At 51.8% G+C, this 26,308-nt stretch overlaps 2 protein-coding genes and 1 long non-coding RNA gene across 3 annotated transcripts; 1 reads left to right on the top strand and 2 right to left on the bottom strand.

The window, feature by feature from the left end:
* Positions 1 to 289: 289 nt before the first annotated feature.
* On the top strand, positions 290 to 14,553 carry LOC119091260 (uncharacterized). The gene is made up of 4 exons (XM_037213931.1): positions 290 to 494; positions 9,421 to 9,487; positions 10,514 to 10,666; positions 13,616 to 14,553. The coding sequence occupies exons 2-4, from the start codon at positions 9,421 to 9,423 to the stop codon at positions 13,819 to 13,821; spliced, it is 426 nt and encodes a 141-aa protein (XP_037069826.1). The 5' UTR covers positions 290 to 494; the 3' UTR covers positions 13,822 to 14,553.
* A 3,078-nt stretch (positions 14,554 to 17,631) lies between these two features.
* LOC119091978 (uncharacterized) lies at positions 17,632 to 18,546 on the bottom strand. The gene is made up of 3 exons (XR_005093478.1): positions 18,536 to 18,546; positions 18,094 to 18,212; positions 17,632 to 17,755 (listed from the first exon to the last, which is right to left on the bottom strand). It is a non-coding gene; the product is annotated as an uncharacterized LOC119091978 (long non-coding RNA).
* Position 18,547: 1 nt separating this feature from the next.
* On the bottom strand, positions 18,548 to 24,925 carry LOC119092199 (palmitoyltransferase ZDHHC2; the record flags this gene model as incomplete). Its single annotated transcript, XM_037215175.1, has 9 exons — positions 24,914 to 24,925; positions 23,982 to 24,137; positions 23,551 to 23,672; positions 22,067 to 22,193; positions 21,627 to 21,730; positions 20,871 to 20,990; positions 20,497 to 20,626; positions 19,661 to 19,787; positions 18,548 to 18,632 (listed from the first exon to the last, which is right to left on the bottom strand). Coding segments are annotated over exons 1-9 (978 nt in total), but the record flags the coding sequence as incomplete, so codon positions are not given.
* Positions 24,926 to 26,308: the final 1,383 nt, after the last annotated feature.

Raw genomic sequence — 26,308 nt, 5'->3', positions numbered from 1 at the left:
TCAGTCTGCTGTGTTAAAGGGTCGGGTTGCCACGCCATGAGTGCAGTCTGCGCCTGGCGAGCGCTGAACGATGGTAATTTCATTCGGGTCGATCCCACGCGGCCGCGCCCGGGGCGTTCACCGCTTCCTGCCGCCCCTCTGCCCATGCCCCTCCCCCTCTCGGCCGCGGCGGGCCAGCGCGCCGGACGCGTTCAGTCAGGGGGCGGGGGAGGGGGAGGGGAGGGCGCGCGCCCGCCGCACTCGGGCGGGCGGGCCGCCTGGCGCGGCAGTGCGAGGGCGGCGGTGGGGCGGTTGGTGGGCGGCAGGCGTGTGCGGCTTCGGAGCGGCATCCGGACAGGCGGCCGACGCTGGCATGTGAGCGGCAGCCGACGCCAGCAGACGCACGCTATCTGCCAGCCCATCCGACGGACGTCCGGGCGCAGAAGCAAGCCCGGCTCCTTGGCGCGAGCATTTCGGTATTCGCGCGCCGTCTCTTCCTAGTGCGCTGGTGCTAGGTAAGTCAGCCGGGGGCGGCGACGTGCTTCATAATCGCTTCATAATCGTGTGCACAGTAATGACGGCATGGTTGCCGTACTGTTAGGGTTTTGTGGAGTGCATATCACTGTAACCAAAATTTTGCTATGCGCTCGATGCTTCGATGCAAACACTGTTATGGGGTCGTGCTTACAGTAAGGCCTGCCTTAGCTCAGAAGTTAGTTCATTCGCGGGTGGGCGTGTCTGAACAGTGACGATGGACCCCCGAGAGTCCACGGCAATGATTGGGCGAGCTCAGTTTTACACTGTCGCTTTCCATGCAACGGCACTGGGTCAATACTGAATCTGTCCGTACGTGTGTTGACGGCGGCTGGCTGGGAGTCTCCCACTTCCACTGTCCCTGGGTTGGAAACGCACCTAACAGGGACCGAGGTTTCCTTGCATAGCCGGTGATACGGCCAGCAGCGCACCCAGTGGCGCTGCCAGGCGCGGTCTTGAACTTTTCAGCTGATGCCTGCTGCAAAGCCAGTAATCAGCAAGCCGGTACCGGGCACGGTACCGGGCACATACAGGCATAGTGAGAATTAAGGGAGCTAAACGCCATTAGCTGTGCGCTTTATGCCTTAATGGGCCGAAATAGCTGATTCTGCTTCTTGACCATATTTGGACTTAGCAGTTATTGATAGATGCGTATGACTCAGTCCCCGTGGCGCCACAGGCTGCCGCCTCAGTAGGCGGAGCTTGGCTGTGAGGCACAGGGTCCTGACTTGCGCTCTTCCATGGAACCACTTGTCCAATCACACCGAATGATTACCATCTGTTAAAAAGAGCCATGCTTGAAGAGCAGGCTGGCAACGTCATGTTTTGCCGCCGCTCATCGGTCTAATCCTTTGAAAAGGATTTTTTTCAGCATTTGGTGTATTCTACAGACCTTATGCTGGCTGCGTCTCTGTGCCGTCCCCCTCCCCCCACATACTAGGCGAGCCTCTACCCCAGAAACCCAAACAGTGCCTAGAAGCGATGTGTCAGCACGAACAGGGGGCGCCGAGTCGGCACGGTCGACGGGGTGACGGCCAGCTGCCCCGGAGCTGCTGCGGCTACACTTCATACGGTAATACCAGTTCCCACCGAAGTCTTGTCAAATTAGCTCTTAAGCCTCAGGCCGATTAGCCCAGCACCACATCTTTGCGTTGTAAACTTGTCTGGGGTTGTCTTCCTTTCCGGTGCCGGTGAGGTGCAAAAATGCGAAAAGGGTACATCTATACAAAAAGTGTGTCTCCTTTGTGTCTGTGTCTGTTTGTGCCTCCGCAAAGGTAGTTTCTGTGGCGAATAAAACCACGAGAGACCAGAAAATTCCAAGCTAACAAAACACTGTTCTCAGTTTAGCAGGGACTTTGAATACTTGCATGTTATCACGAACCTCGCAGTCTGAGCGCCTCGCTTCGCTTAAGACCGTGCAGAGTGCGTAATAGCATGTCCCGCAGCTCTTCAGAGGAGTGCACCTGGCTTCGAGTGGCCTCAAGCACCTCGTTTTCAGCGTTATGAGAGGCTTGTAGGTCACGAAGTGCCTGCATAAGGAGGACAGGCTGTCTTTTGATGACTCCGCCATTGGGCACATTAGATCGATTGACCCACGCAGCATGATCCCTAGCTTTATTTCTCCCGTAATTATTAGAAAAGACATCCCGAAATACAGCTAGTACGCCCGGACAAATTCCTAGCAGTTCAAATATTGGCAGGTCTGTGCGTTGTTATTAACTGTAACGCGGTGACTACTATAGCATAAACACAGCCAAAAACATCATGGCTGTGAATTCAGCTGCCATGCGGGCCATATTGGCACCAAAATATCGCACAATTATCACAGTGTAAGAGGAAATAATGAACGTCAGGCCACTTATCATTTGTGTGCGAGGATTCCGGCAATAGTGAAGATACTGAAGCAGATGAGATGATAAGCAAGATGATGCACTGCAACGTTACACATGTCTCACTAAAAAAACTGTGCTTTGATCGGCCCAGTTCCGTAAATGGTATGATTACATCTGTTCACCCGGGAGCTGCACTGGACAGCATTCAGATAAATCACTGATTTCGCACCAGACCATCTAATGTTCACTAGGACTTCCGTGATAACGTGGGGTCCATTTTTCTAATCTCCCAACAAGGCTCCAATTACGTCGCGTTATCGGTTCGCACTTTCGCTGGGAAGTTAGTTTGTCTGTCCTGGTGATTACTCGTTTTCTGGTCATGTAGCATTTCCCAACGGACATCACCAGAACCCAACTAACAGTTGACAAGCATTCCACGTTCCGCGAACCCGAAACTCTTAGAACCGATGTGGCTACACCGCGGCTGTCAGTGAATCTCGGACCGGCCATGTGCGAGCCTGTACAATCTATTTCAGTTGAGACCGCCGGATCGCAGGCGTGATTCGTCACGTGGTCACCACTGTCGGGGTGGTATTCGTCACGTGACCACCACTGTCGGGGCGGGATTCGTCACGTGACCACCACTGTCTGGGTGGATTCGTCACGTGAACATCACTGTTAGGGTGGGACGCGCAGGTGCACAGGTGGACTTATATACATGGTTCAGCTTGGGTGGAATGTATTTTTGTTCCGGATTAGATTTAAAATGCCCGATGAAAAGCTGGAATTCAGTCCGAATCTGACTCCGGCATGGTTAGAGAAGTGCTTGATCTAATGCCGAATCGGTACTCTCAGTCGAATCAAGTTTTGCTATATATATATACACTCCTGGGATCCCTTATGGTCCTCCAAAAATCCACAAGCCCTCTTTTCCCTTAAGGCCGGCTTTTCAGCAAGCGGCACGCCCTCCTATAAACTGTTGAAATTTGCTTGTACCATTGCTAACACCCTTAAGCATAGTTGAACACAAGTTCATTGATATGCGAGTTCAAAAGTCATAAGGCCAATTTGAAACCTCTGGCTATAGGAAGTCGACGACCCCTGGTCTTGGACTGAGCTTTCTCTCATTCCCGACGCTTTTCAGCTACGTGGTATGAAAACAGCTTTTTACAGAGCTTTCCTTTTCTCTTTTGTTCCGACCTTGATCGGCTCAGATCGTTCGTTCAGGGAAACGGTTTCCCGCCTTCAATCATTAATAATTTGATTAACAGCTTCTTGGATGCTAAACTCGTCAAAGCCTCGACCGTTCGTGAAGGCCTGAAGCTAAAGAAACATTTGCTGCTGTCCTATTTTGGAAAAGTCTATATAAATGAAAAATGAGCTTGCAAACCTGCAACGAGATTTTGTACTCTCTTCTGTCTCCCGGAATAATCTTAGTTAACTCTGTTGTTGTTGGTTCTCTCGTAAGTTAAAAGACAAGCTTCCCAAGTGTTCTGTCTCTGCAGTCATTTATTAATATTGTTGTCCTTCGTGTGGAGCATTTTAGAGGGTTCAACCCTTCTTAATTTGCATTGCAGAGTGCAGCAGCATTTGGGAAGGTCTGACCGTACAGGAAGCATTTATGCACATCCCAGATCCTTTGCTCATCCGCGACCGTTCATTTTACGTATGACACTGACTTTAGCATTGAAAGCGTTTCCGTAATACGACGCAGCAGCAATTCTCTCGATCCTGGATTTAGGATCACTTCATTTGCTTAAAAATACCGCCATTGAATAGCATGGGGTTTGCACATCCTTTACAACTTATAGGGTAGCCTTTTTCACATGGAGTCGAAGGAATATTTCGTGGCTCGATTTTTGCATTTTTCAATATGTCTGTTTATGCGCAGAGAGGTCGTGCTGAATGCTGTAACTGTGACCGTTGTCATGTCTAGCAACGTTGGTTGAGTGTTCTAATATTTCATTGTAACTTGATTGAGCTTGTACCAATCTACTCATCCTGATGATGATGCGCCATGTATCGAAACGGCGACCGTTGCATAAATGATGCCGTCGATTGCTGTCCTTGCCATAAAGTCTTGTTACTTCTCATTATCCGAAGATGTTACACACACACACATCTATATATATATATATATATATATATATATATATATATATATATATATATATGTACATAAACATATATACATATAGATACCTGCATGTATATATGCATATATTGACATCTTTATGAGTATGCTCCTATAGGTGTCAAAGCTTCTCGAGTGCTTGTGATGGATGGAACAATGCGGATATTACCAGGGATACATATAAAGCAACTGCATCTTTTTTGTCTGCAATGCTAAAGAAATGAATGGCTTGGCACATGTTTGGTAATATTTCATGTCCCATTCAATGTTCTCTCATGGCAGTTGAGGAACTCATTTCGAATAACGCTAACTTATTAACCATAGTGAACAACCCAGAGATCCGGGTGGACTCGTTTTGAAAATCGGTTACCGTCCAAGTGGAAGCTCTGTCGCAAATCATGCAAGTCAATTCTGAACCAAGTGCACCCCTGCCGAATTGCCAAAGGAGCCTGATCGGAATCTGATTCTGGTCCAGATAAAATACATTGCGGCATCAGATTCGATTCCCCTAGGTCGTACTCAAGATTAAATCGAAGGGAGCTGTGTCCTTATTCGCCTCAATCCAATATGTGAGCCAGGATCATTTGTCATACAACTATTTTTGCCACGTTTAGAATGTCATGCGGTAATGTCTATGCCTAGAAAGCCTCAGAAATTGCTAGAAAGTTGTTTTTGGGTTTGTAGGTACATGCCTATTTCGTACGTACATGTCTGTTGATTTCGATTATGTTGGACATTTTGCTCTCTGCTTAAAGTGAACCAGTCCAGAAGCCAAGAAAGTCGTAGTTTTGCTGTCCGAGCATAGCGAGTTAGATGGCCTGGATCAAGCCAGGTAGGGAGACTAAAACACTGCTGAGCCTTACGGCACGAAAGTTTACCACCCAGCATTCAAGGTAGCGGCTTTGGAATAATAAGTCGAGCTCAGTGCTACCATGATGCGATCTGGCGTGTACACATGTTGCTGAAACGATTCGCCTAGCAACACGTGCGTTTGCTAGACGCCTTTTATGTGCATGATTACGTACCATTCCAACGTCATTCCAGATCATAGAAGATTCACCGTTTCAACAGTTTTGGAAAATAGTTAACACTATTGACAAGAACACCGGACATGAACAGACAGCAACATCAACAGAATTTCATGGCGTATGGCTATCAGCGTGATGGGGGCCAAGCTGGTGTTCGGGATGGGAGGGGGCAAATCCGTTATTTTGTTTGCCGGGCCATGAAAGCGAAAATGAGCGGCAGGACCACCAAAACTTATGGACACCCTCTCCGCATGAGTGACATCGCTGCCACCCTCTCCGAGTGAGTGACATCGCTGCAGCCAAGATCCAGCAGAGTCCGCTGTCTCTTCCATTCAGCTTTATGTCGATCTTTATCTGCGAAGGCTGCTCACTAATGTACGAACGGACTTTATACGTATTTCAAACAAGTTTCTTGTTTTTTATGGGATGCGTTACCAAACGAATTACATCAAATGGCGTCAAACAAAACTAGCCGTGGGCATTTACGAATGCGCCAACTTGGTGTCAGTACACACACGTAGGCAGATGCCAGCAGATAACTGATCCAATCACGGAGGGTTTTGCCACCCCTCTTAAGTCAAACCCAGGTGCAAAGTGTCTGCACGAGACTGCCCAACGCCACTGCGTGTGCGATTTACCGATTTACCGTAGTGAAATGTGGCCTGCAGGGCTCACATTGAACAGAAAAACAGGCTTCTGGACATAAACATCAATAGGTCAGCATCAGCAGGTCATCAATGGGACATCAATTCCATCAGCTGTGTAACTATAAAAGCTTGCATCTACAGTCTACTACATGTACTTGCATGCACTTCGAAATGCATTTAATGAGGCGTGTTTCCTACCCCCGCATGCCACGCTGCCTGACCTTGTTTCCTACCCCCGCATGCCACGCTGCCTGACCTTCCACTGACATTCGTAACCTGAGCCCGAACACGCCCGTCCCGCCACGCACTGTGCAGTTCATTGTGATGGCCGTGATCCTGTCCCGCCGGAAGCGGCCTGCAGTTGCCCGCCGCATGCGCTGCTCATCAGGTGGGGCAGGGCCGGCCGGGGCAGGGGAGGGCCGTGGGTGACTCAGACCCTTGTGACGAGGGGAGCACGGCCGGCCTGCCGGGGCGGGGCGCGGCCCGGCAATCAATACTGCCCGCTGCTAAGCCGGTTTGGAAGCGCCATGGCGGCTGGGGCGTTGTCCGGAGCCTGGAATGGAACGCTGGATTATTGGGCCCCGTCAGAGTGCGTTCAAAGTTTAGGCCAACCTTTGAGGAGCCAAGTGGGAAAATATTCGATCATTGTGAAGAATGAAGCTGTCGTCACCACTGGGACTTAAGCCCAGAGGCACACTCACTGCCGGGCCGTTGTTATGGACCCGTACTGCTTGGGCCGCCGTCGATAGGCCCGCCAGTGACCGAATGACTGCTTGGAGGACACGCTGCAGGGAGATGACTGTCTAGAGGCTCATTGCTGACCACATGGCTGCCAGTGTCACACTTTTCAACGGATAACCGTCAAGGGGACGCTGTTGTCGGGTGCGGCTGTCTAGAGACTGGCTGGTGGCTCACACTACTGCAAAAGACCGGACTGCATGAAGGTACGAGGTCGTTTGCGTCTACTGATGGCCCCCACCTGGGGGTATCAGCAGCAGCTGACGCCAACTAACTGCGCCTGGTCGCGCTGTGTCGCGCTGTGTCGCGGTATTGGCCTGCATTCAGCGTTTTGGAAGCACTTTTCGCGCAAAACGATCACGCCATGTACTTTGCGTGAAACAGGCGATACAGTGAATGACCACGCTGCAGCAGTGCAAGCTATGACCCGGCATGCATCATATTAAATTTGCTGGCAGTGTTCGGCGCGTAACAGGGCTCACGATGTCGCAGTGAAGTAGCGGTTCATAGATGCAGAAAGAAGGCCCCGGCACCTATTGTGTTGTCTATGGAAGGTCCAGATCTCCATTTGCTGCCCAGAGTTAGTAAGGGTGAAAATACCGGACTGAAAGGCACAGAACCAGTCTTCTGTCCAGTGGCGGGTCAACCTCTCTTGCCATTGTGGATGTGGATGCCAGCAACGGCCCGAAGTGTCAACAGCTTAGGGTGTCCTTACTAATGGATGTGAACTCGTCTCCTTAAACTTATTGTAGCCTTGTGACTTTGAATAGAGCTTGGGAATTTCTAGATGGGGAGTGACTGTGAATAGAACGTGGGAATTTCCAGCTTAGAAAAATAGCGTCAAATACGGGCTCGCATTTGAGCTAAGGATGAGACTTGGACACGCGACGAACGCGTCCTCTTTCTGCCGAGCGTTCGCTCAAGGCCTGTTAGGAAGAGAGGGTCGCCCTCAGATTTGCGGTGTGATCTATTGGTGTTCCAGAAGCGTCAATTGTGCTAAAGTGACTGGGATTGGCGTTGTGGATGCGAGGAGCGACTCATAGGTTTGGCTAACAGGGTCGGAGCCCCTTTATTTTTCTGGTGAGGAGACGCCGCACAAGACTAGTTTGGACGCAAAATGTGTCACGAGCTGTAATTTCTCAACTGCATAGTGTCTTGGCGCAAGATTACCTGATGCCTTTCCACCAACCCCGTTCAAAAACACCGCTGACAGCATATGGCGTAGCTGTTCGCCGACAGCCAGCCATAAACATTACAAATATGACGCTGATCAGAGTTGCTTCGAGTTGATATGAGGTGCTGAGTTGATTGTTTCTGTATCTAAGGCGGGAGGGATTTAAGTGCGAGAGCCACGAACGAAGAACACGCTTTACTTCAGCGCATGCCGTGAGTGTCTGAATTTGGGAGGATGCGCGTGTGTTATGCTGCACGAAATAAAAACACACATTCCGATGTAAGACCTGCAGGCTTTGCGCCAACATCCCGCTGTCTGACTGGGTTGACTGAGCAGCGTTAGCACCTCTCCAACTCCAGAAATATAACGGGTCTTCACCTAAATAAAGGAACTAATGTTTTGGAGCCTTATCGCGTGGCCTGGATTTGTGCTGCCACACAAACTTGTTTGCCGAATCGGACGTTGTATGCACTACTGGAATAACAACTCTAGGCAGAAGAGATAAGCATTGCAATTCGCACCGAACGCTGACCACACTGTTTGGTTTCTGATGCAGAGTTGACAAGCCTGGTGCTGGCGTATTCAAACATGTTCACTGTTCACGCCTTGGTTGCAAATGATCTTGCCGCGCCTGTTACGTTAATTGTGCTCTGTCGTTTCGCGGGATACGGCCAAGGGTTGTAGTAGAAATATTGAAAGCTTTTACCGTTTTTCTAAGTGGAAGAAGCGTTTTGCAACATACTGCTGGACGGTGAGCAACTGTCCTCTTGTCATCGAACCCAGCGGTCCCGCGAGGAAGGACTAGGCTGCACAGGTGGGCCATTTAAGCGAACCAGGCCACGGGCGAGCCAGGTGCGTCGAGTCAGAATGGGGCCACTCGAGCTTATATTCGTAAAATTTAAAATCACGCTGATGATTCCCTGTGGAAGAAATAGGGGATCTTTATATATAATGACTATACCTGCATAATGGTAGCCAAACGTAGACCTGCAGCGTGCACCAAACAGTCAGAAGGGCGCGAATAATTTTTGATACAGCATGAAAAGGTTAGCCATACCTCGGTTTTACCGATTTTTATCATGAGTTTGCCTGTCCAAAAACTGTTAAGGTCACAACAGAGTCGTGAGAATAAAAACTTTGCCAGGCTTAAGATGAAAACCAATAAGTGTATCAAGCTGAGCGTAATTAGATGTCGCCGTCACGCTCTTTCGGCTGCGGCTAATTTTACGTCTCATTTAAAGTTTCAACGCAGATCAAAGTACTCCGCGCTCTGTCTGCTATCTTTTTCCCAAATGAGGTGTCGACGGAAAATGAGGAGCAAACGTGACGTAATTTGCATTTGTCCCTGTTTCAGATGAACATGGCTGTGTTGAAATCCGTGGCAATAGCTACAGTGACTCTACTGTTGGCGGCTCAGCAGTGTGAGTATCCTGTGATTGGGCGAATTCCGGATAAGTGTCACACTCCGTCCTGCTATTTGACATGTGAAATTTATAAAGTGAGGTTGATGATTGTTCGAATCTGAGCATGCTCCAGCTATTTCATCACATAGCATGTTCGAATCTGAGCATGCTCCAGCTATTTCATCACAAACAGCAAGATGAGGTGAGATTTTCATCGTGGGCAGTAAATATACGACACCGATGGTCTTCGGGCCCCAAGGCTCGCATTGCTCTTTATTGTTACAGATACCTGTATCATGCTGGTACTTTATTTCCGCCAAAATCGCAGCCAGACATGTTCGCTGAACCTTCTGATCTCCACCGGAAACACTGGGCCACGGGCACTCGGCTCCCTATTGCCGACAGATCTCACTGGGTCACGGTCAATGGTTTCCTGTTCCCATTGACCGCACTGGGTCGTGGCCCTCTCTGGTCACCACTGGCCTCGCCGGGTCACGGCTCTGAGCGGTCTGATTCCGACTGATCACACTAGGTCGTGGCTGCTGGACCCTGTTGGTGCCCATCGCTATCTGTTGGTTGCGCAGACTGGACAATCTGGCCTCAGCAGAACTCTCAAGAGTCTCACAGTGTGTGTCTACAGTGTGCTGGTTCCATGAACTCGACTAGAGCTCGGCCGCTCACACCGCGTTGGTGGTGTACGACAGGGCTCGGGTAGTCCGGATCTGGGCTTGACAGATGAAAGCCAGCTGTATAGACAGAGGATCTTGACAGGTGCCATGCGGGCCACGACCTTGTTTGTCATCGCAATTGCAGGCAGTCCCGTCCCCAGGAGGTGTTGCCTAATCTGTGCGGTTATCTCCGTCACCTAATTTAGTTTACCCTCGTGAATGCTGGTGTCATTGGCTGTCTGAATTACGGAGCAACACACCCGGACTGACGCCTCTGGTGCGTGTGTTAAATCCCACCATGTGACTGGCCCGTGACCAGCACGACGGGCCACCGCGCGTCACTCGTGCTGACGCGGGCCCTCCGGCACCACTGCAGGCGTCGCCTACAAGTGTTACGTCTGCAGCTGGTCGCCGACGTCACACAACCGCACCGACATCTGCACCCGGGCCAACTTCAACAAGGACGCCGTGAAGACGTTCGGTGGCTGCCCTCACGGCTGCGAGGTCGTCTCGGCGTACGACACGAACGGTGAGGCACCCCCTGGCGGCCATATAGCAGTGCGGGCATATGAAAGATAGCAGTGCGGGCATATGAAAGGAGACGTGTGCGGGGATGGGCGTACGACACGAACGGTGGGGCACCCGTGGTGGCCGGGATAGCCGTGCGGGCACATGAAAGGGGACATGTGCCGAGATCCCAGAGGTGGATCCAGGTTCCCATAGGGTAGCACATCAATGGGATCCTGGGATTTTTCGAGCTCCAGACACATGTCTGCTTGAGATTGGTGTCCGGCAGGGAGAGAAATGGGCAGGCTAAAACATGGTGCCTTGTTCCCTGACTGCCACGTGTGGAATTACATTGGGGGATATTTGTAATGAGTTCGGAATCACTCACTTTGGATCCTTGGTGGATAGCTGGCAGTCATGGTGTGTATCCGAGCCCGGCCAATTATCTTAAAATGATTCCATGATTAAAAAATGAACGCGTGCACCATTTTTACCAGATAATTAGTTTTTTTTTTGCATGCGCTGATACCTGGCGCTGCAATCGCTTTGTAAAGACGAGGTCTTAACACACAAATATAAGGCGCGATGGGTATAAGGCATATTGATATCCAGTGTAAGCGATAACATCAATAATTAGGCCGGCATTGCCAATAGGTCGGTCCGACAAAAGTTTGCAAAAGTAATCTCATTTTCGTCGATCTGATGGGTTTCAAATGCGTCTTTGTTTCCTTCTAGCCGTCAAGTTACGTGTTTAAATCAAAAGTTTGACTCCTTGAAACAAGTTACCATGGACAGCGCACTTGGTGCGCCCTTTCCCTTAATGAATGTTCTTCTTTTCAAGTGGACAGTAAATACGGCTTAATGTATAAAGTTGGTAATTGTTGTTGGTTGGTAAAGTTGGACCTTGGTAAATGGCGGCAGCTGGTCTTGTGCAGTTAAATGTAAAGCTAATGCGGTGAAAGGAAGCTATTTGCTAGGTGGAGGTCTGTCTAAATTCCCAATTACGTCGTCTAAATACCACGAATTGCTAGATTTTGTCTGTCAGAGAGATTGTTTGAAGGTTAAATTGAATGATCCAATTCTGCAGCAAGCTTTCGCAGGGGTTGGCCGCCTCATGGGATAGTCACCCTCATTTGATATGTTAGATGCGTTTTCAGCGGCATTAAGCGGGTCAGCCAATCTTGAATTATGGTAATCTACCCCCACCACATTAGACAGAGCATATTCTGCCATCTGCTCCGGGCTAGAAACGTTCGCGAAACGTTTGGGTGACTTCAAAGTGACAGACTTATTATTCTGCTGTAGAAGGCCAAACCATTGAGGCGATGTCGACTTCGACGCTGAACACAACGTGGTCTGTGCGATGGGAGATGCAGGCCGCAGTTAATCCTGACAAGGGAAAATGGAAGACGTACAGTCGGTAGCGAAACATATGGGAGCAGTATATGACGAAGCTCCGTTTGCCAGGAAAATCATTCTTTTCCGCTGTAGAACAAGTATCGGGGTGCATTATCAGCCAGACGCCTTCGCGACAAGACACGTATGTGATGCACCTTACGTCTGCGAGCAGTGGCGGCGTACCGGGAAGTGCTTATGTCCTGTAAATGTTCTCAGTCTATCAATGCGGGATCATAGTTTGTTGTGACCCATTTCAAGCGGGGTGCGCCGGTAGCGGAGTCCAGATTGAGCGGAGCTTCTTCTTCTCGTGTTCGCACACCTCCAGTGCTTTCCTCTCGACCCGAAGTGCTGCGGGAGTCTTAACATGCTGCTAAGATCACAACATGAACGCTTGCGCGAGCAGTCTGCCTGCCTGCCGGTTGTAACTCTAGCGCGCACGATGATGCTCTTGACGGTGGGGGGGGGGAGGGGGCGCAATTGATGGCACGTGACACATGTTTCTCTCTCTCTCTCTCTCTCTCTCTCTCTCTCTCTCTCTCTCTCTCTCTCTCTCTCTCTCTCTCTCTCTCTCTCTCTCTCTATATCTCTCTCTCTCTCTCTCTCTCTCTCTCTCTCTCTCTCTCTCTCTCTCTCTCCTCTCTCTCTCTCTCTCTCTCTCTCTCTTCTCTCTCTCTCTCTCTCTCTCTCTCTCCTCTCTCTCTCTCTCTCTCTCTCTCTCTCTCTCTCTCTCTCTCTCTCTCTCTCTCTCTCTCTCTCTCTCTCTCTCTCTCTCTCTCTCTCTCTCTCTCCTCTCTCTCTCTCCTCTCTCTCTCTCTCTCTCTCTCCTCTCTCTCTCTCCTCTCTCTCTCTCTCTCTCTCTCTCTCTCTCTCTCTCTCTCTCTCTATCTCCTCTCTCTCTCTCTCTCTCTCTTCTTCTCTCTCTCTCTCTCTCTCTCCTCTCTCTCTCTCTCTCTCTCTCTCTCTCTCTCTCTCTCTCTCTCTCTCTCTCTCTCTCTCTCTCTCTATCTCCTCTCTCTTCTCTCTCTCTCTCTCTCTCTCTCTCTTCCTCTCTCTCTCTCTCTCTCTCTCTCCTCTCCTCTCTCTCTCTCTCTCTATCTCTTTCTCTCCTCTCTCTCTCCCTCTCTCTCTCTCTCTCTCTTCTCTCTCTCCATCTCTGTCTCTGCCACTGTCTCTGTCTTGCCACTGTCTCTCTATGCCTCGTCTTTCTCTGTCTCTCTCTCTCGCCCTCGCCCTCGCCCTCGCTCTCACGCTCCCTTACTCTCTCTCTCTCTCTCTCGTGGACGTGTTCGATCACTTAGAGCAGAGGCCGAGTCGCGTTTCGGTTTGGGTGCTGGTTTAAGCCATTTCGTCAGTTGGAAATGCAATTGGCATTGGTTGCGATATGAATTGCCTGCGAACATCCCTGGGGCCGCTGCGAGGCTTCTGCATGTCGCATTGAGGCAAGGGTTTTTATTCCTGGGCCAGTCAGCGTATGACCAGCTGAATAGCTGAGAACATAAGGCATTGTAAAACAGGCTCAGAACTTCTTGACCATTGCTGACATGGTTATCACAGCTGAAATATCCCGTCGCAGGTGAGCTGGAGAACTTCTACCGCAACTGTGTTGTCAAAGGGAAGAAGGTCACCAACGACTGTCGAGAGGAGACCAACGCGGCGGTCCGCAAAACCGTCTGCCGGTGCGACTCTGACCTCTGCAACGACGCGGGGACGTCGACTCCGACGCTCCTCGGAGTCCTGGCGGCGGCAATTTTAACTGTCAGTCTGGCCTTGCGAGGGTAGACGGCGCTACCGTCGCCGTTCGTAAGACGCCTGTAGGGTTGGCGCGGCGTGCTGATGACCCAGCGAGGAGTGAGGAGCACTCGGCTGCCATGCCTGCTGAATGTTCGCTGGTCCGGTCGGTAGAAGATGCGTCGGACGGAGTGCTTGCAATGCCTGCAGCCTTGGCGGTGCTAGGCTCGAGAGCTGGAGCCTGGAGTGTAGTGCGGGGCGGTCCGCTAACGGCCAACGCCCATCACGCCCTGCGGGGGCGGAGCAGGCAGAGCGCGGCAGCAGCAGCGGCGGCGCCGTGGACGGCGCTTGGCGACCCAGCACGCCGCAGCTTCCTATTGACGCAGTAGCTTTCGCAAGTTGTCGTCGCTGGCATGGCCCATGTCAAGCTTCTGATGGTCAGTCAAATTCTTTCGGCAAGGCACGGTATTGTCGTGCCCGCGGTGCCATAAGCGCCGCTTAGCTTAAGTCAGCTGCACACCACATCCGCTGTTGACAACCAAGATGTCCGACAGAATTCCGCCGAGCGAAACGCACAGGCACGTCAGCATACGCCACGTACGAGTACGCTGGCAAACTAGCTACTCACGATCGAGTGACTCGGTTCTCCACGCATATCGTCCCACTTGTCTCAGATTCGGTGGGGCAAAATGCCCGATGCTTTGAACTGGCGTGCTTTTGCCTTGTTCATAAATGCCTCTGAGTTGTTTTGATCGTGGCTTGATTATCGTTCAGCCGCGGGAAGCGTGCTGTATGTGATGAATTATCATGAAGCAAGTGGTATCGGAAAGAGTGTACTAGATAGTTTCAAATTTTGAAATAATTTTATGCCCTTTGCCGTCGTTTAAAAAAGATTTAATCATTTCGATGACCTGGCCGACTTGCCTAATCTTACGTGGCCGATACAGGAGATGTTCTGCGAAAGGGTCTACAAGTTGATAATTTGGAATCTGATGGAGTTATACTTCGAGCAGTCTCTACATTGATTTACGCAATTTGCTGGCACGCGACTGGCATTTTGCGATACTCTGTAATGCATTTCAAGGCATTCAATGATCTGATGGTATTACGTGAAGTACAAATGTAGCCTGTCCTGATTTCTGTAGCGTTAGATAATTTACCGGGACAGTAACATGTTATGTGGTAGCACGTTCCACCCACCCGAGGCCATTATGGCGCAAAAAGTGTTTCTCTTGATAATGCTCATTGTTTCCCAAAATCTGTCCTATTGATTGCGTTAAGTGAAGCCCAGTTTTGATTTCTAACCTGCCGCGTTTAGGTTTGAACAGCTGCCTGTCTAATTGTGAGATAATCGGTAATGCTTAAACTTCCAAAGGTTGAAAAGCTTCCTCCCCAGATTCGTCGTCAAAGTTATGAGGCCAATGGTGCTCGGCCAATTTAACGTCTTCTTGGCTAACGGCTGCATCTGTAGACATTGAAGTCAGTTTGATTTGTTTCCCTTTAGTTCTTCTCGATGTGCCGCAAGTCGTGCGAGGTCATGGCCCAAACACAATATGGAGGCGTCTATCTGAGCCACTCGTCTGTAATGACAGCGCTTTGTCAATGCTACGTGGATTGCAGTGCCCTAACGCCACTGACTTGGCGTTGGTCAGCCATCAACGCTGCATTCCTGCGGCGTACACAACTAACTGTGCCACTGGGGGCGCGGCATCCACGTGCCTTCAGCTTCAGGCTCCGGTCCGCGCGCTGTATTAAGCTCAAGCTCCGTCGTCTTTTTCTCCGCGCCGTGAAGCCATGTCGCCGTCAGGGTTTGGCGTCCTCCCTTACCGGTCACCCCAGAGAGGTCCCAGTGCCGGAGCCAACGGTCGTGGGTCGGCCAGCCGTGCCGCGCAGGCCAGCTTGAACCAGCTCGTAGTTGGTGTGCGTGTGTGGCTATCTGACGGTGTGGCGTGGTAGCAGCCGACGCGTACGCTGTACAAGCGTGTGGACAACACGAGAACTGTAGTCCACGAGGTGCATGACACGTGTTAGCTGCGCTCGTCGCGATTTTTCTTGTCTCGGCCGTAGCGTTCCGTGTTTCCAGCGCGCCCCGACTCAGCCGTGTGGGCCGGACAGCAGTCGCGACACGGGAATGTCAGGGCGAAGGTGTCGATCTAAGCTTGTCGTCTTGCTCTTCGTTTCTTCTCGATGTGCTCCAGTCATGTGCACCAGGCCGGTAGTTCAGAGTCTCGTGAGCTGCGGAGGGTCAATACAACTATGTACCAAAGCCGCTTGGTGTGCAGCGCAGTCGTCAGGAGCGCAGATGAGAGGCGGCACTGCACCTCCAGTGAATTATGCCGCTTGTTTACTGCTATGCAGTGCACATGCGCCGGTCAACTCATTACGATGTGGTCAGGCTGACGTGACCACGGCGATCCCGCCGTTCATAGGGCCAGGTACACAACGGTCCACAGGGACTTCCGTCACGCGGGCATGGACGACCTGGGCTACTCCTACCCTGGCGTCAGACAGTCTGTCTATTCAGCCGAGTGTTACTGCTGGCCACCACGTTGCCGTTTCCCCGGAATAGACGCTCCAAGCCAGACCGCCGCTGCACGGACTCCCAACCGAGAACAGGAGCCGTGTTCCAACGCGAGGCGTTGGACTGTCACCGGCTGCCATCCGGATGCCTTTCATTTAACCTGGTTTTCACATCGCCTTTACGTCGGAATTAAGCTTTCGCGAACGAAATCAAATCAGCCCGATCAGCAGTACAATCGCAGTGCGTTTATTGACGATTAATAGCGCTGGTAAGCCAGCCAACACCCGAGCCGTCACACCACTCGTGCAGGAGGAAGCGCCACAGGCGTACGGCTTCAGCGGTGCCCTCTGCGCCGCGGCTGTGTCCATCCACACATACCAGACGCCAGCCCGCACGACGAGTGTAAGTCACAACGCCCCGTTCGAGCCAGTGACGTCAACACGCCACGGATTGTGCTGCGCACGGCCCTGCCGCGAGACGCGACACGTGACACGTGACGAGTGACGCGGTCAACGGACCGCCGCGCCGGACGGGCACGCAACGCTTCACACGAGAGTACATCAACAACAGAACCGTCGTCCACAGTCCCCCAGCAACAGGTAACACGTCGGTAAGAGAAGCGTTGCGATTTAAAACTCACGAGCGCCGCATAAAACGTACGGCACTAACGCGCACGGTGCGATGAATTCAGATAGGACGCGTGCGGCCCGCGAGGTCGCATCACGCAGGCCGCGCCTCCGGGAACCGCCCCGAGACGAGGCGACGATTAGGTCCCCGGCAGGAAAGTCCGCTGTACATCACACAAGTACGCCACTAGTGCGTAAGCCATCGCAACACCCGTATGTCGCTTCTGACAACGGGCTCGGCCGACCACAGGTCACTGGCGATTTGTCTACCCGCAAAAGCTCGCCATAGATTGTTCGTCGCCACGAAGCTCTGCGCCGCCCGCAGGCCTGACGCGCTGACCGCGTGGACAGCAGTCGCGACGCATTCGTTGAAGGACCACGATGGGGATATGTTGGGAAGCGACAGAAGCACCTCCGGGCCGATAACACTAGACGCTTCCGGGACGACAGCAGATCAACAGCCGCTGACGCCGAGGTCACACAGGACAGCTCCGTCCACGTGCGTAGCACCAGGCATGAGGTGGCCCCGCACAGCGGCGCGAGGGTGGCCGCCAGAGCCGGCTCCTCAGACGGCGGCGCCGCCAGCCAGCGCCGCCGGTGAGCGCGGCGTTACAGACGGCACCGCCGGACGGCCGGCGCTCCGTTCGGTGCCCACGGCGTGCCGCGGCGCGACGCGTGCAGCGCCGGCAGGACACCGGAGCCGTGGCCGGCGCCGGACGGTGCGACGCCCCGCACGGCCGCCGGTAAGAGCGGCCCCATTGCCGCCGCAGAGCGCTCCGGCCCGGGCGGCCCGTTCACTCCACGATCAGCCGCACGTCCGAGCGCGCCTCCGGCATGTCTGCCGAGAGTACGGCTGTTAGCGCGACAGGCGCCAGCGGGCGGCCCGACACGGCACAGACCCGGCCCGACACACCGCCGGCGAGACGGCCGCCGAAAACATCAATGTTGCCTGCAATGTCGATCCCATCAGCTCCCCGTTTTGGGGCGGGCGGGAGGGGAGGTCGACAAGAAAATATTCACAATTTCGATCAGAGGCTGATCTATAGCTCTATTCAGCTTCAACGCTCTGCTCCTAGCACACATGAAGCTACAGTGGACATAGGAAGTGGTCAGCCCCTTCATCCCAGTTGACTGCATCCATGAGACGTGGCCGCGGAGGGCGCGGCCCCGACAAACCTGACGAGCTGTTGGAGAATGCCAGTCCCGGATCGCCGTCCAACCGACGCTTGGGGCCCATCAGCCCGTCCGAATCCGGGCCCAGCGACTGCCGCGTTCGGCCGGCACCGTCCCCCAGGCTGCAGGCCACACGAACACGGGACATCACAGCGAGGCATGGCCGAGGACGGCGACCACGCACTCTCAATATCGGCAGTCTCGCCACCGAGCCGTCAACCACGTGTCACTTCCGCAGCACCCCGCGACTTAAGGCAGATCACCTGTTTGGAATGAAGCAAACGCCTCGTATTGTAAATGCGTCACCAAGGAAGGTTCACTAGTTGTGGATGGAGTCAGGCAAGACAAAGAGCAACACGCTCCTCACCGTAAGTTACGAGCAAACCCGCCACCGTCGCCGACCCCGCCGCTTCGCCCAGCGGCGACCCCGCCCCGGCCGGCTGACCTGGTGGAGGGGCGTGGCAGTCGGGTCGTAGGTGGAGCCGTAGCTGACGGAGCTGGGCGGCTGGTGTCGCATCGGGAACACCACGCCGTCTCCCAGCCTGCGACACACGCACACGCCCGCGTGCCGTGTCACCATTTGTTTCGCGCTGGCGACCCGCGTCTGCCGCTCGGCGCTGCATGACGGCTTGCCACTCGGATGGCAGGACCGTCTCCAGCCAGCCGCGGGTCGCGCGCGCGGGGTGGGGCACGAGAGGACGATGGCACACGCGATGGGGTGCAGTCTAATGAGATCCGAAGTTCCGCCCCGATGGCTCAGCTGGTAAGAGCGCCTGCTCCCGATTCACACACGCGTGGCATGTGAGTTCGAGTCGCTTAGGCGCTCGCTTTCTGCCCCTGGCAGCTATGGCCCGCGGCCGGTGGCAGCGGTCGTGATAAGATCAGGTGATGTCAAAGGGCAGGACGGACCGTACCAAGCATTGCGGCACGTTAAGCTTTCGCCGCCAAATTCCGCCGTTATCCCCGAACTGCGCGATCCGACGGAAGGGTCAGGGCACACGCAAGCACTCCTTGGCGTGAGCTCTGATCCATGAAATCCATCCATTCAAAAGGTTTCCGATTAAAATCTTTTAAAGATGTGACGCTACACAACTGCAAAGATGACCATGGCGAACAGGCCCCGTACCAATACCACGTGCGGTGGGGTTTAGCTGTTTTTATAGGCTATTTGATGCAATATCACACGAAGGTATGGCGCAAAACAACAATTAAATCACCAGCAATTCAATCAAAGTAAACAGGCGCGTCGAAATGTGATCCATGAACCTGATGACGTGGCCAATGTTCATCCCCCACATGTTTTAGCGGGGTAATTGTCGATGTTTTCCCGGGCTGGTTTCACTGGTGCCCGTATTTCACACGAGCTCTGTGCTCACCGGCCCGACCATGTAACACCGACGAGGATACTACCACAGCGCTGCAGGTGGAGAACAAGTCACCACAGTGTCGCAGAGGACAAAAACTTCCCTGTCACTTCAGGACCATATAGACTACCAATCTGTCAACGACATGGCGGCCAGGAGCACAGCACGAAAAGTTCACCCTACCAGTGACAGATGCTATCACTCACGAGGTAGCCAGCGGCAGGAACCACTTGAGTTTGGTGTCGCCGAACACGTCGCAGAAGTTGTTGTAGCGGCCCATGCTGAAGCCTCGCTTGTCTGGGCCCGACTGGAACACGGGCGGCCGAAACGTCTCTGCGGCAGAAGGTCCGGGGTCAGATCCGGGGCGCGAGAGGTCCGGGGCACGAGAGGTCCGGGGCACGAGAGGTCCGGGGCGCGAGAGGTCCGGGGTCAGACGGGTCCGGGGTCAGATCGGTACAGGGTCAGATCGGTACAGGGTCAGACGATCCGGGGTCAGACCGGTACAGGGTCAGACGGTCCGGGGTCAGACGGATACGGGGTCACACGGATCCGGAGTCAGGCGGGTCCAGGGTCTGAGGTGTCCGCAGTACGGAACATCCAGAATCTGAGAGTTCCGGAGTTTGAGACGTCCGTGGGTTAGATGTCTATAGTATGAGTTTCGTGGTCAGGCAGATCCGGGCTCGCACAGGTTCGGGGTCAGCCAGATCCAAGTCACAACATTCCGGGCACAGGCTGGTCAGGGTCTGAGAGGTTCAGGGTAAGACAAATCGGCCAGGCCCGGGCAGAGCGGCAAGCAGCACCAGCAGCCGGTCGGGCCGTCCGGCATGACGAAGAGGTAACGACGGCGCATTTAATCCACTCCGTCTTCCTGTTTTCATGGTTCTCCAACTGCCCTTAAGACACAGTTTGCTGCTGAAAACTGCGGGCCACCACCCTACCGTCGCTTTTCTTCATTTCAGACCTATGGACGCAGTCAAGAGGGAATATCGAGTTGAAACGCACCAATGAATCTACCAAATGCGTGCCGCGACTGGACACATACCTAGCGTCGACTGATTCCTCAGGACCAGGTAGCAGTGATAGCTGAAGAGCGATATCAGACTGATACCGAACATCGCGGCCACGAAGAAGAGGAAGAGGATGTGGAACCGGGCCATCCCTTCCAAGCCGTCCTGGGAACAAGCGTGAAGTCAAACGCAGCCAAGTACAGACTGGCAATCATCGACCAACCTAACATCGGCAGTCGCGTGATGCAAGGATCTCCAGCAATGCGTGCAACTCCGGACATTACTATAGCATCACAAACTAACTTCACTTTTCACGAAAATAAACTTCGCTTCAAGTCCAGCTTCAAGTCGCGGCCAAGTTCAACAGTCCAGCCGAAGTATTTTGCTAGAATTTCATTGCAGCACTTACCCTCCAGAACCCGATGAAGTACTTCAATGATGTCAAGGCGATATATATACAGTACGCAAAAGCGTACCCCAGAAACAGTACAAAGAACTTGTAATTGGAAAATCCTATGCAGTTGTTCACCTGCAGCAAAGGCACAGTTCAGTGTCATACATTATCGTTCAATCTGCAATTGACATTGACAGACAAGATAATAAATGCACGGCACTTTAGAACAGTGTGTGTGTATCATTCAGCCTTCACGACACCCTCAGCTACAGAGGCTATATGGCGTCGTCTGCCCCTCACCCTGGCATGAATGGTCGGCAGCGCGGGGAATCGAACCCCGTACTTTCGTTTCCCCGACGCGCAATAGTTAACCCAGGAGCGTTGACCACAGCACTATCGGCATCCGCACTAAAAAGCAGTGCTTCGAGGCGTACATGACATGAATATGTACCGGCGTGGTAACAGTCGATGCAAACGGTTACAACCATCGCGTGAGCACCAGCAGCCTCACGGAAATCTGACTGACACAGATGCGATACACTGGCCGACAGGAGCACTGCAATACCGCGCCGGGAAGACAAGCTAGAAATCATGATGTCAGATGTCATGCCAGAAGTCATCAATCGTGGTCAACGCGTGCAACGCCGCAGCACGTTCTCGCGAAATATCGTTCCTGCACGCGCACAACTGGTGCCTGGCTGCGCGCCGCCGTGCCCAGTGACCTGCACGTAGCGGGTAGCGACGTGCACCTGCACGTAACGCGCCGCTTACCCAGGGACAGTGGTGGTCCATCTTCAGCACGCACTCGCCGCACACGGAGCAGTGGTGGCTCCGGTCCGGTTTGACGAGGCGGCACTTGTCGCAGTAGCGCACGGCTGCCGGAGACAGACGCCACGAGGTCACCAGCGGCGCGCGGCGTGACGTCACAGTCAGCCCAGCGGACGCTCATGTACGAGGCCCCTTCAGCACCGCTAGACGCTGGGCAGCCCCACCACAGTAAGAGAGTATGCGTCGTGGAGCGAGGCGTCGGCCCAAATAGGCGGCAAGTGACAGAAACAAAGACATATTCAGTGCATTGATGCGCACATTTTCATGGATCTGTCCAGAAAAACAGTGACATGACAAGACACATTACGCAATGACACGACAGATCACGACATGTCACGACAGGTCACGTCACAGGACACGGCCGACGCTCTGTCCTCACTGACCGCCCGCCAGGGTGCGGTTGTGGACGGGCAGCTGGTGTTCGGCCACGTGCCGGTCGAGCAGCTGCAGCTGCAGCCGGCTCTCCTCGGTCGCCTCGAACCGCGCCTGGTCCGGCTGGCTCAGACGGAACTGCGGCCGGCAGCACACGCGATCAGCTGGCGGGTCGTCGGCGAGCGCACGCCCGCATACGGCCAGAACACAGCTGACCACCAGCAGAATTGGGAAGTATAGCAGCATGTGCTATAGCATAATGGGGAAGGGGTCTGACACTTTTCCGTAATCTGCGATTTGTTCCACTGCATCAATTAACAGCGACTTTTGATACAACATGCTCACGAAGGTAGCACGAGAGAGACATAAGAGGTCATGTCAAGATCGAGAGGCGCTAAAGAGGGCGAACAATATTCAGACACACACACAGACACATGCCTCAATTAACCACCTGATGCAGAACACTGAATGTAAATACAATTAATTATCTACCCGCTGACAGAGCAAAAATGATTGTAAGCGCGACCATTTTGCAGGTCCCGTGATCCCAGTCACCGGACCGCCACAAGCCGTAACTGCGCTGTAATTGGGGCATCTCAGGCTGACGTGTTCGCCATGACCTGTCCGTAATGAGTTCGAGTCTTGCAGCGTCTGTCGGTCAGGTTCAGTATGACGGTTGAAAAGCTGATGGCAGTAGTGGAGACGTGCGATCACGGGCCCGGCATAATTATTTTGCTGTAATCGCGTATCATCAGAACGTGACGAGAATGTAATACACCGTTATCTTAAGGCCACTGAGCTTGTGCGGTAGATATTCTGGTAGATGCCGTCCTTATAAGACCGGCATCTATCACAAAACATTCCCTTAAGGCGAGGTGTGCAATGTAGTCAAGGCTTATCAGAGCGTTGGGACAAGTGCAGACCGTTTCACGACGTGACTGCGCCAATTTCATCAGAAGATCCTGCAGCGAAGCTTTACCGCAAGCCGTAAACCTCATCAGACGGTTCAACGCATCATTCCCACAATCACGCCGCCCCTGACCGGCGGAGGGTCACTGCCTCGGCCGTGGCGCGCTGTCATCGGGGCGGGCGGCCGGCGGCCGGCCGGCCGCGGCCACCACCGGACGCACGTGCCGGGGCACACCTGTGGCTCGCAGCCGGCCGGTCCGGCGCCGCCACGGCCACGGCCGGCTCGCGGGCCTGAACACGCCCCTTGACCGACCAAGCTGGCCGGCGCCACCGGTGGCCAGCTGTGTGATTCGCGTGCTGTATAATCGATGACGCATGTCTCCGTCGGACAATCGAGCGCGGTTGGCTGCAAGGCGCTGACATTTGAAGATGTCATGATGTGAAGATGTCATTCTTAAAGATGATCTTAATGAAGAACATCGCAGTTTGTTGCACATGGTCGGCCCCTGATTCCAGTTTCAAAAACAAACTGGTGCTCAGATGTTCCTTCGACAAGCGCCGGCGAAAATTGAACGCTCACACCAACCTGTTTTGGGACTCGGCTGATGGGCGTCATCACTGTCTGATAGTAGGACCATATGAACAGGACCAGGATTACATGGTAGAAGATCAGGTATATTGTCTTCTCAACATAACTTTCCACCGTATCTGTCGGACAGACAGGCATAGTGTTAACTTGAATCAGTTCTGTGACAGTAAACATGTCGACGCCAGTATGTGAGCTGTCAAAAGAGTAAGCATGTGAATCAATTAATACATTTAAAAAGAAGTGACATCAATGGCCATGACACATCAAACAACACAAATGGCAACAGGGCAGCATTTCAGCTACACCAGATCGATCACACCTATCCCATAAATCAAGGAAGACATCTCTGGATATGAATCACCACACAGTCAAAAATGCCCAGCCTTGTATAAAAATCTAGCCACAGCATACATAATTGCCATACTCACAAATGCACAGTTCAAGGACATATGCATAATATGACCATCCAACGACGCTCAAGATGAAAATGACAGGAATCCACTTGGTGATACAGATGCAGATGCTGCATGGTTTTCTACCCATGTCTACAACATTCGTCATGACGGAGTTTGTCATGACATTTCCTGAAAAAGACGTCACAGTTACAGCGGAGCATGTGTTTCTAATAAGCTGTGTATGTTATTCAACAGCCCATTCCATGACAAAACCTTGCAGTATTTCAAGTTTCAGGCACTGTGAGTACGGAGATGTGGAAACTGACGTGGAATGCTGCGGATATTTTGCACTCGTCATATTCCAACGTATTGGTTTCCATCCCAGAACATGCTTACATTAACATGTTGACATGCTTACATTAACATGTTGACATGTTGACCTTCACCCAAATGTTGACCTTCACCTAACTGTTGATCTTCTGTGTTTGACACATTCTGCTGTTATCAAGTCAAGGCTTTATTGGATTCTTTGTGCGACCTCATCATATTTTACTGTGTTGTTATTTGTAGCACGGTATTCTATAGCATCATATCTCATGGCCTATTTCAAATTTGTGTAATGTTGTGCAATAAGGTGAGTGAGCATTGTATCAAACTCTGTACCTTTGGTTTCCAAAACAAGCAGCTTAACTAACCCCTGCACTACCCAGACCCCCACCCTCAACTTGAATTGCAGACCATCACTGAAAAAGTCCCCAACATATTGAATCTGGTCTTTAATATTTTCTGATCTGAAAGACTTATGCTCTTGACATCATTAGGTCAGAATTCTTACAGACATTTTTCAAGCTTCAATATATCTCAGATGTGACAAACACACAAAGTTATTGAGCAAACAATGGTTATAATGCCAACACCCAGCACTTCAAGCTTGTGACAATGCCTGAATGACACACAATACTCACTTGACATTTCAAATTTGTGGATCAGAAGCACACTTGAGGTGTCAGGCATCAACAATATAACCAGTGTTTGCTTAATAACATCATTGAGCCAGTACCTCCTGGTTTCCTGAAAAATGCTTCCTGTCAGCATTATAGCATGAAGCTTATAATTGGGCTTTGGATCAAAAAACCTGTCATTGGTATCTTACTGAAAATTGCAAGCAACTTTGATTGATCATGATTTACAAGGGATGAGATGAATTTAAAGACGCAAGCAGTTGATCATGCTGGTAAATATTGATAAATACGTGGTTTACAAGGGATGATATGAATCCAAAGATGCAAGCAGTTGCACATGCTGGTAAATACTGTCAAGTCTCATCCACAACTATCTTGGAGGCAAGCAGTTGATCATGCTGGTAAATATTGATAAATATGTGGTTTACAAGGGATGATATGAATCCAAAGATGCAAGCAGTTGCACATGCTGGTAAATAATGTCAAGTCTCATCCACAACTATCTTGGAGGCCTTGAAGCTGTCAGTTCAACTTGGCTGCCCAAAACCATTCCAAACATCCCCATGAACTCAATTGCAGCAACTAGCCTAAGTAATGGCATTATTTATGTAATCTCGCTACTTTGGAGTGCCGACACATTTTGTTTGAATACTTGGTGTCTCTTGACTGCTCCAGAAACATCCTATTCCTTTTTCTATTCTGGTGGTGATTCTATAAATGATCATATCATTTATGCATTGAACAGAACCTAATGAATTTCTGAAACTTATCTATAGTCCACAACAAACCACTTTTAAATGACCTATACATAGTCTACCAGTGCATCAGCCCTATCTTACATGATGCTCCAGTGCTCTTAGCTCTTGTTCATTGCTAGTTTGCTACAAATATTTGACCTGCAAGTGCACGACATTTCTCCCACTATACAATTACTTGGAAATTGTCCTCACTGACCAGGATGCAAAGCAGAGCTTTGGATGGGCACATCCTAGTAGGCCTTGGACATCTCATTGCAAAAGTGGGAAGCCCAAACTATGAGTCTGGGCTCTCATGCATGCTCTATGTGTAAATTGGTCACTTGCATTTATATAAATAATATGTGTGACATTCTCATTCCAATGAAGCTTTATCTTTAATTGTAGATCAGTCTCCCCATGTTACTCATAAAAATCAGGTGCTCATTGCCCTCAAAGCCACTCTCAAAAATCAAAATAAAGGCAAAATAAAAAGGGAACAGGGCTGTATCAACCTTAATTGAGGGATCAAACCATGTATTTTAAGCAACAAAACATGGCCTATCTCTCACCCAACCAAGGTCAGGTAGCCTGAACCCTCAGTCACCCTTCAAGGTCACAATGTAAGTCAGTATGATAAGTGACAGTATGAACTATACTGATA

The sequence above is a fragment of the Pollicipes pollicipes genome, unplaced genomic scaffold, assembly GCF_011947565.3.
Source record: "Pollicipes pollicipes isolate AB1234 unplaced genomic scaffold, Ppol_2.1 Scaffold_3447;HRSCAF=4054_pilon_pilon_pilon, whole genome shotgun sequence".
NCBI classification, from domain to species: Eukaryota; Metazoa; Arthropoda; class Thecostraca; order Pollicipedomorpha; family Pollicipedidae; genus Pollicipes; species Pollicipes pollicipes.
The sequence above is the reverse complement of the archived record's forward strand: the minus strand, read 5'-3'. Positions and strand labels throughout refer to the sequence as shown.

Coding starts and splice junctions, on each gene's coding strand:
- LOC119091260 (XM_037213931.1), top strand. CDS start 9,421: ATGAACATGGCTGTGTTGAAATCCGTGGCAATAGCTACAGTGACTCTA. Junction 9,488..10,513: donor ACTGTTGGCGGCTCAGCAGT/GTGAGTATCCTG, acceptor GCACCACTGCAG/GCGTCGCCTACAAGTGTTAC. Junction 10,667..13,615: donor CTCGGCGTACGACACGAACG/GTGAGGCACCCC, acceptor ATCCCGTCGCAG/GTGAGCTGGAGAACTTCTAC.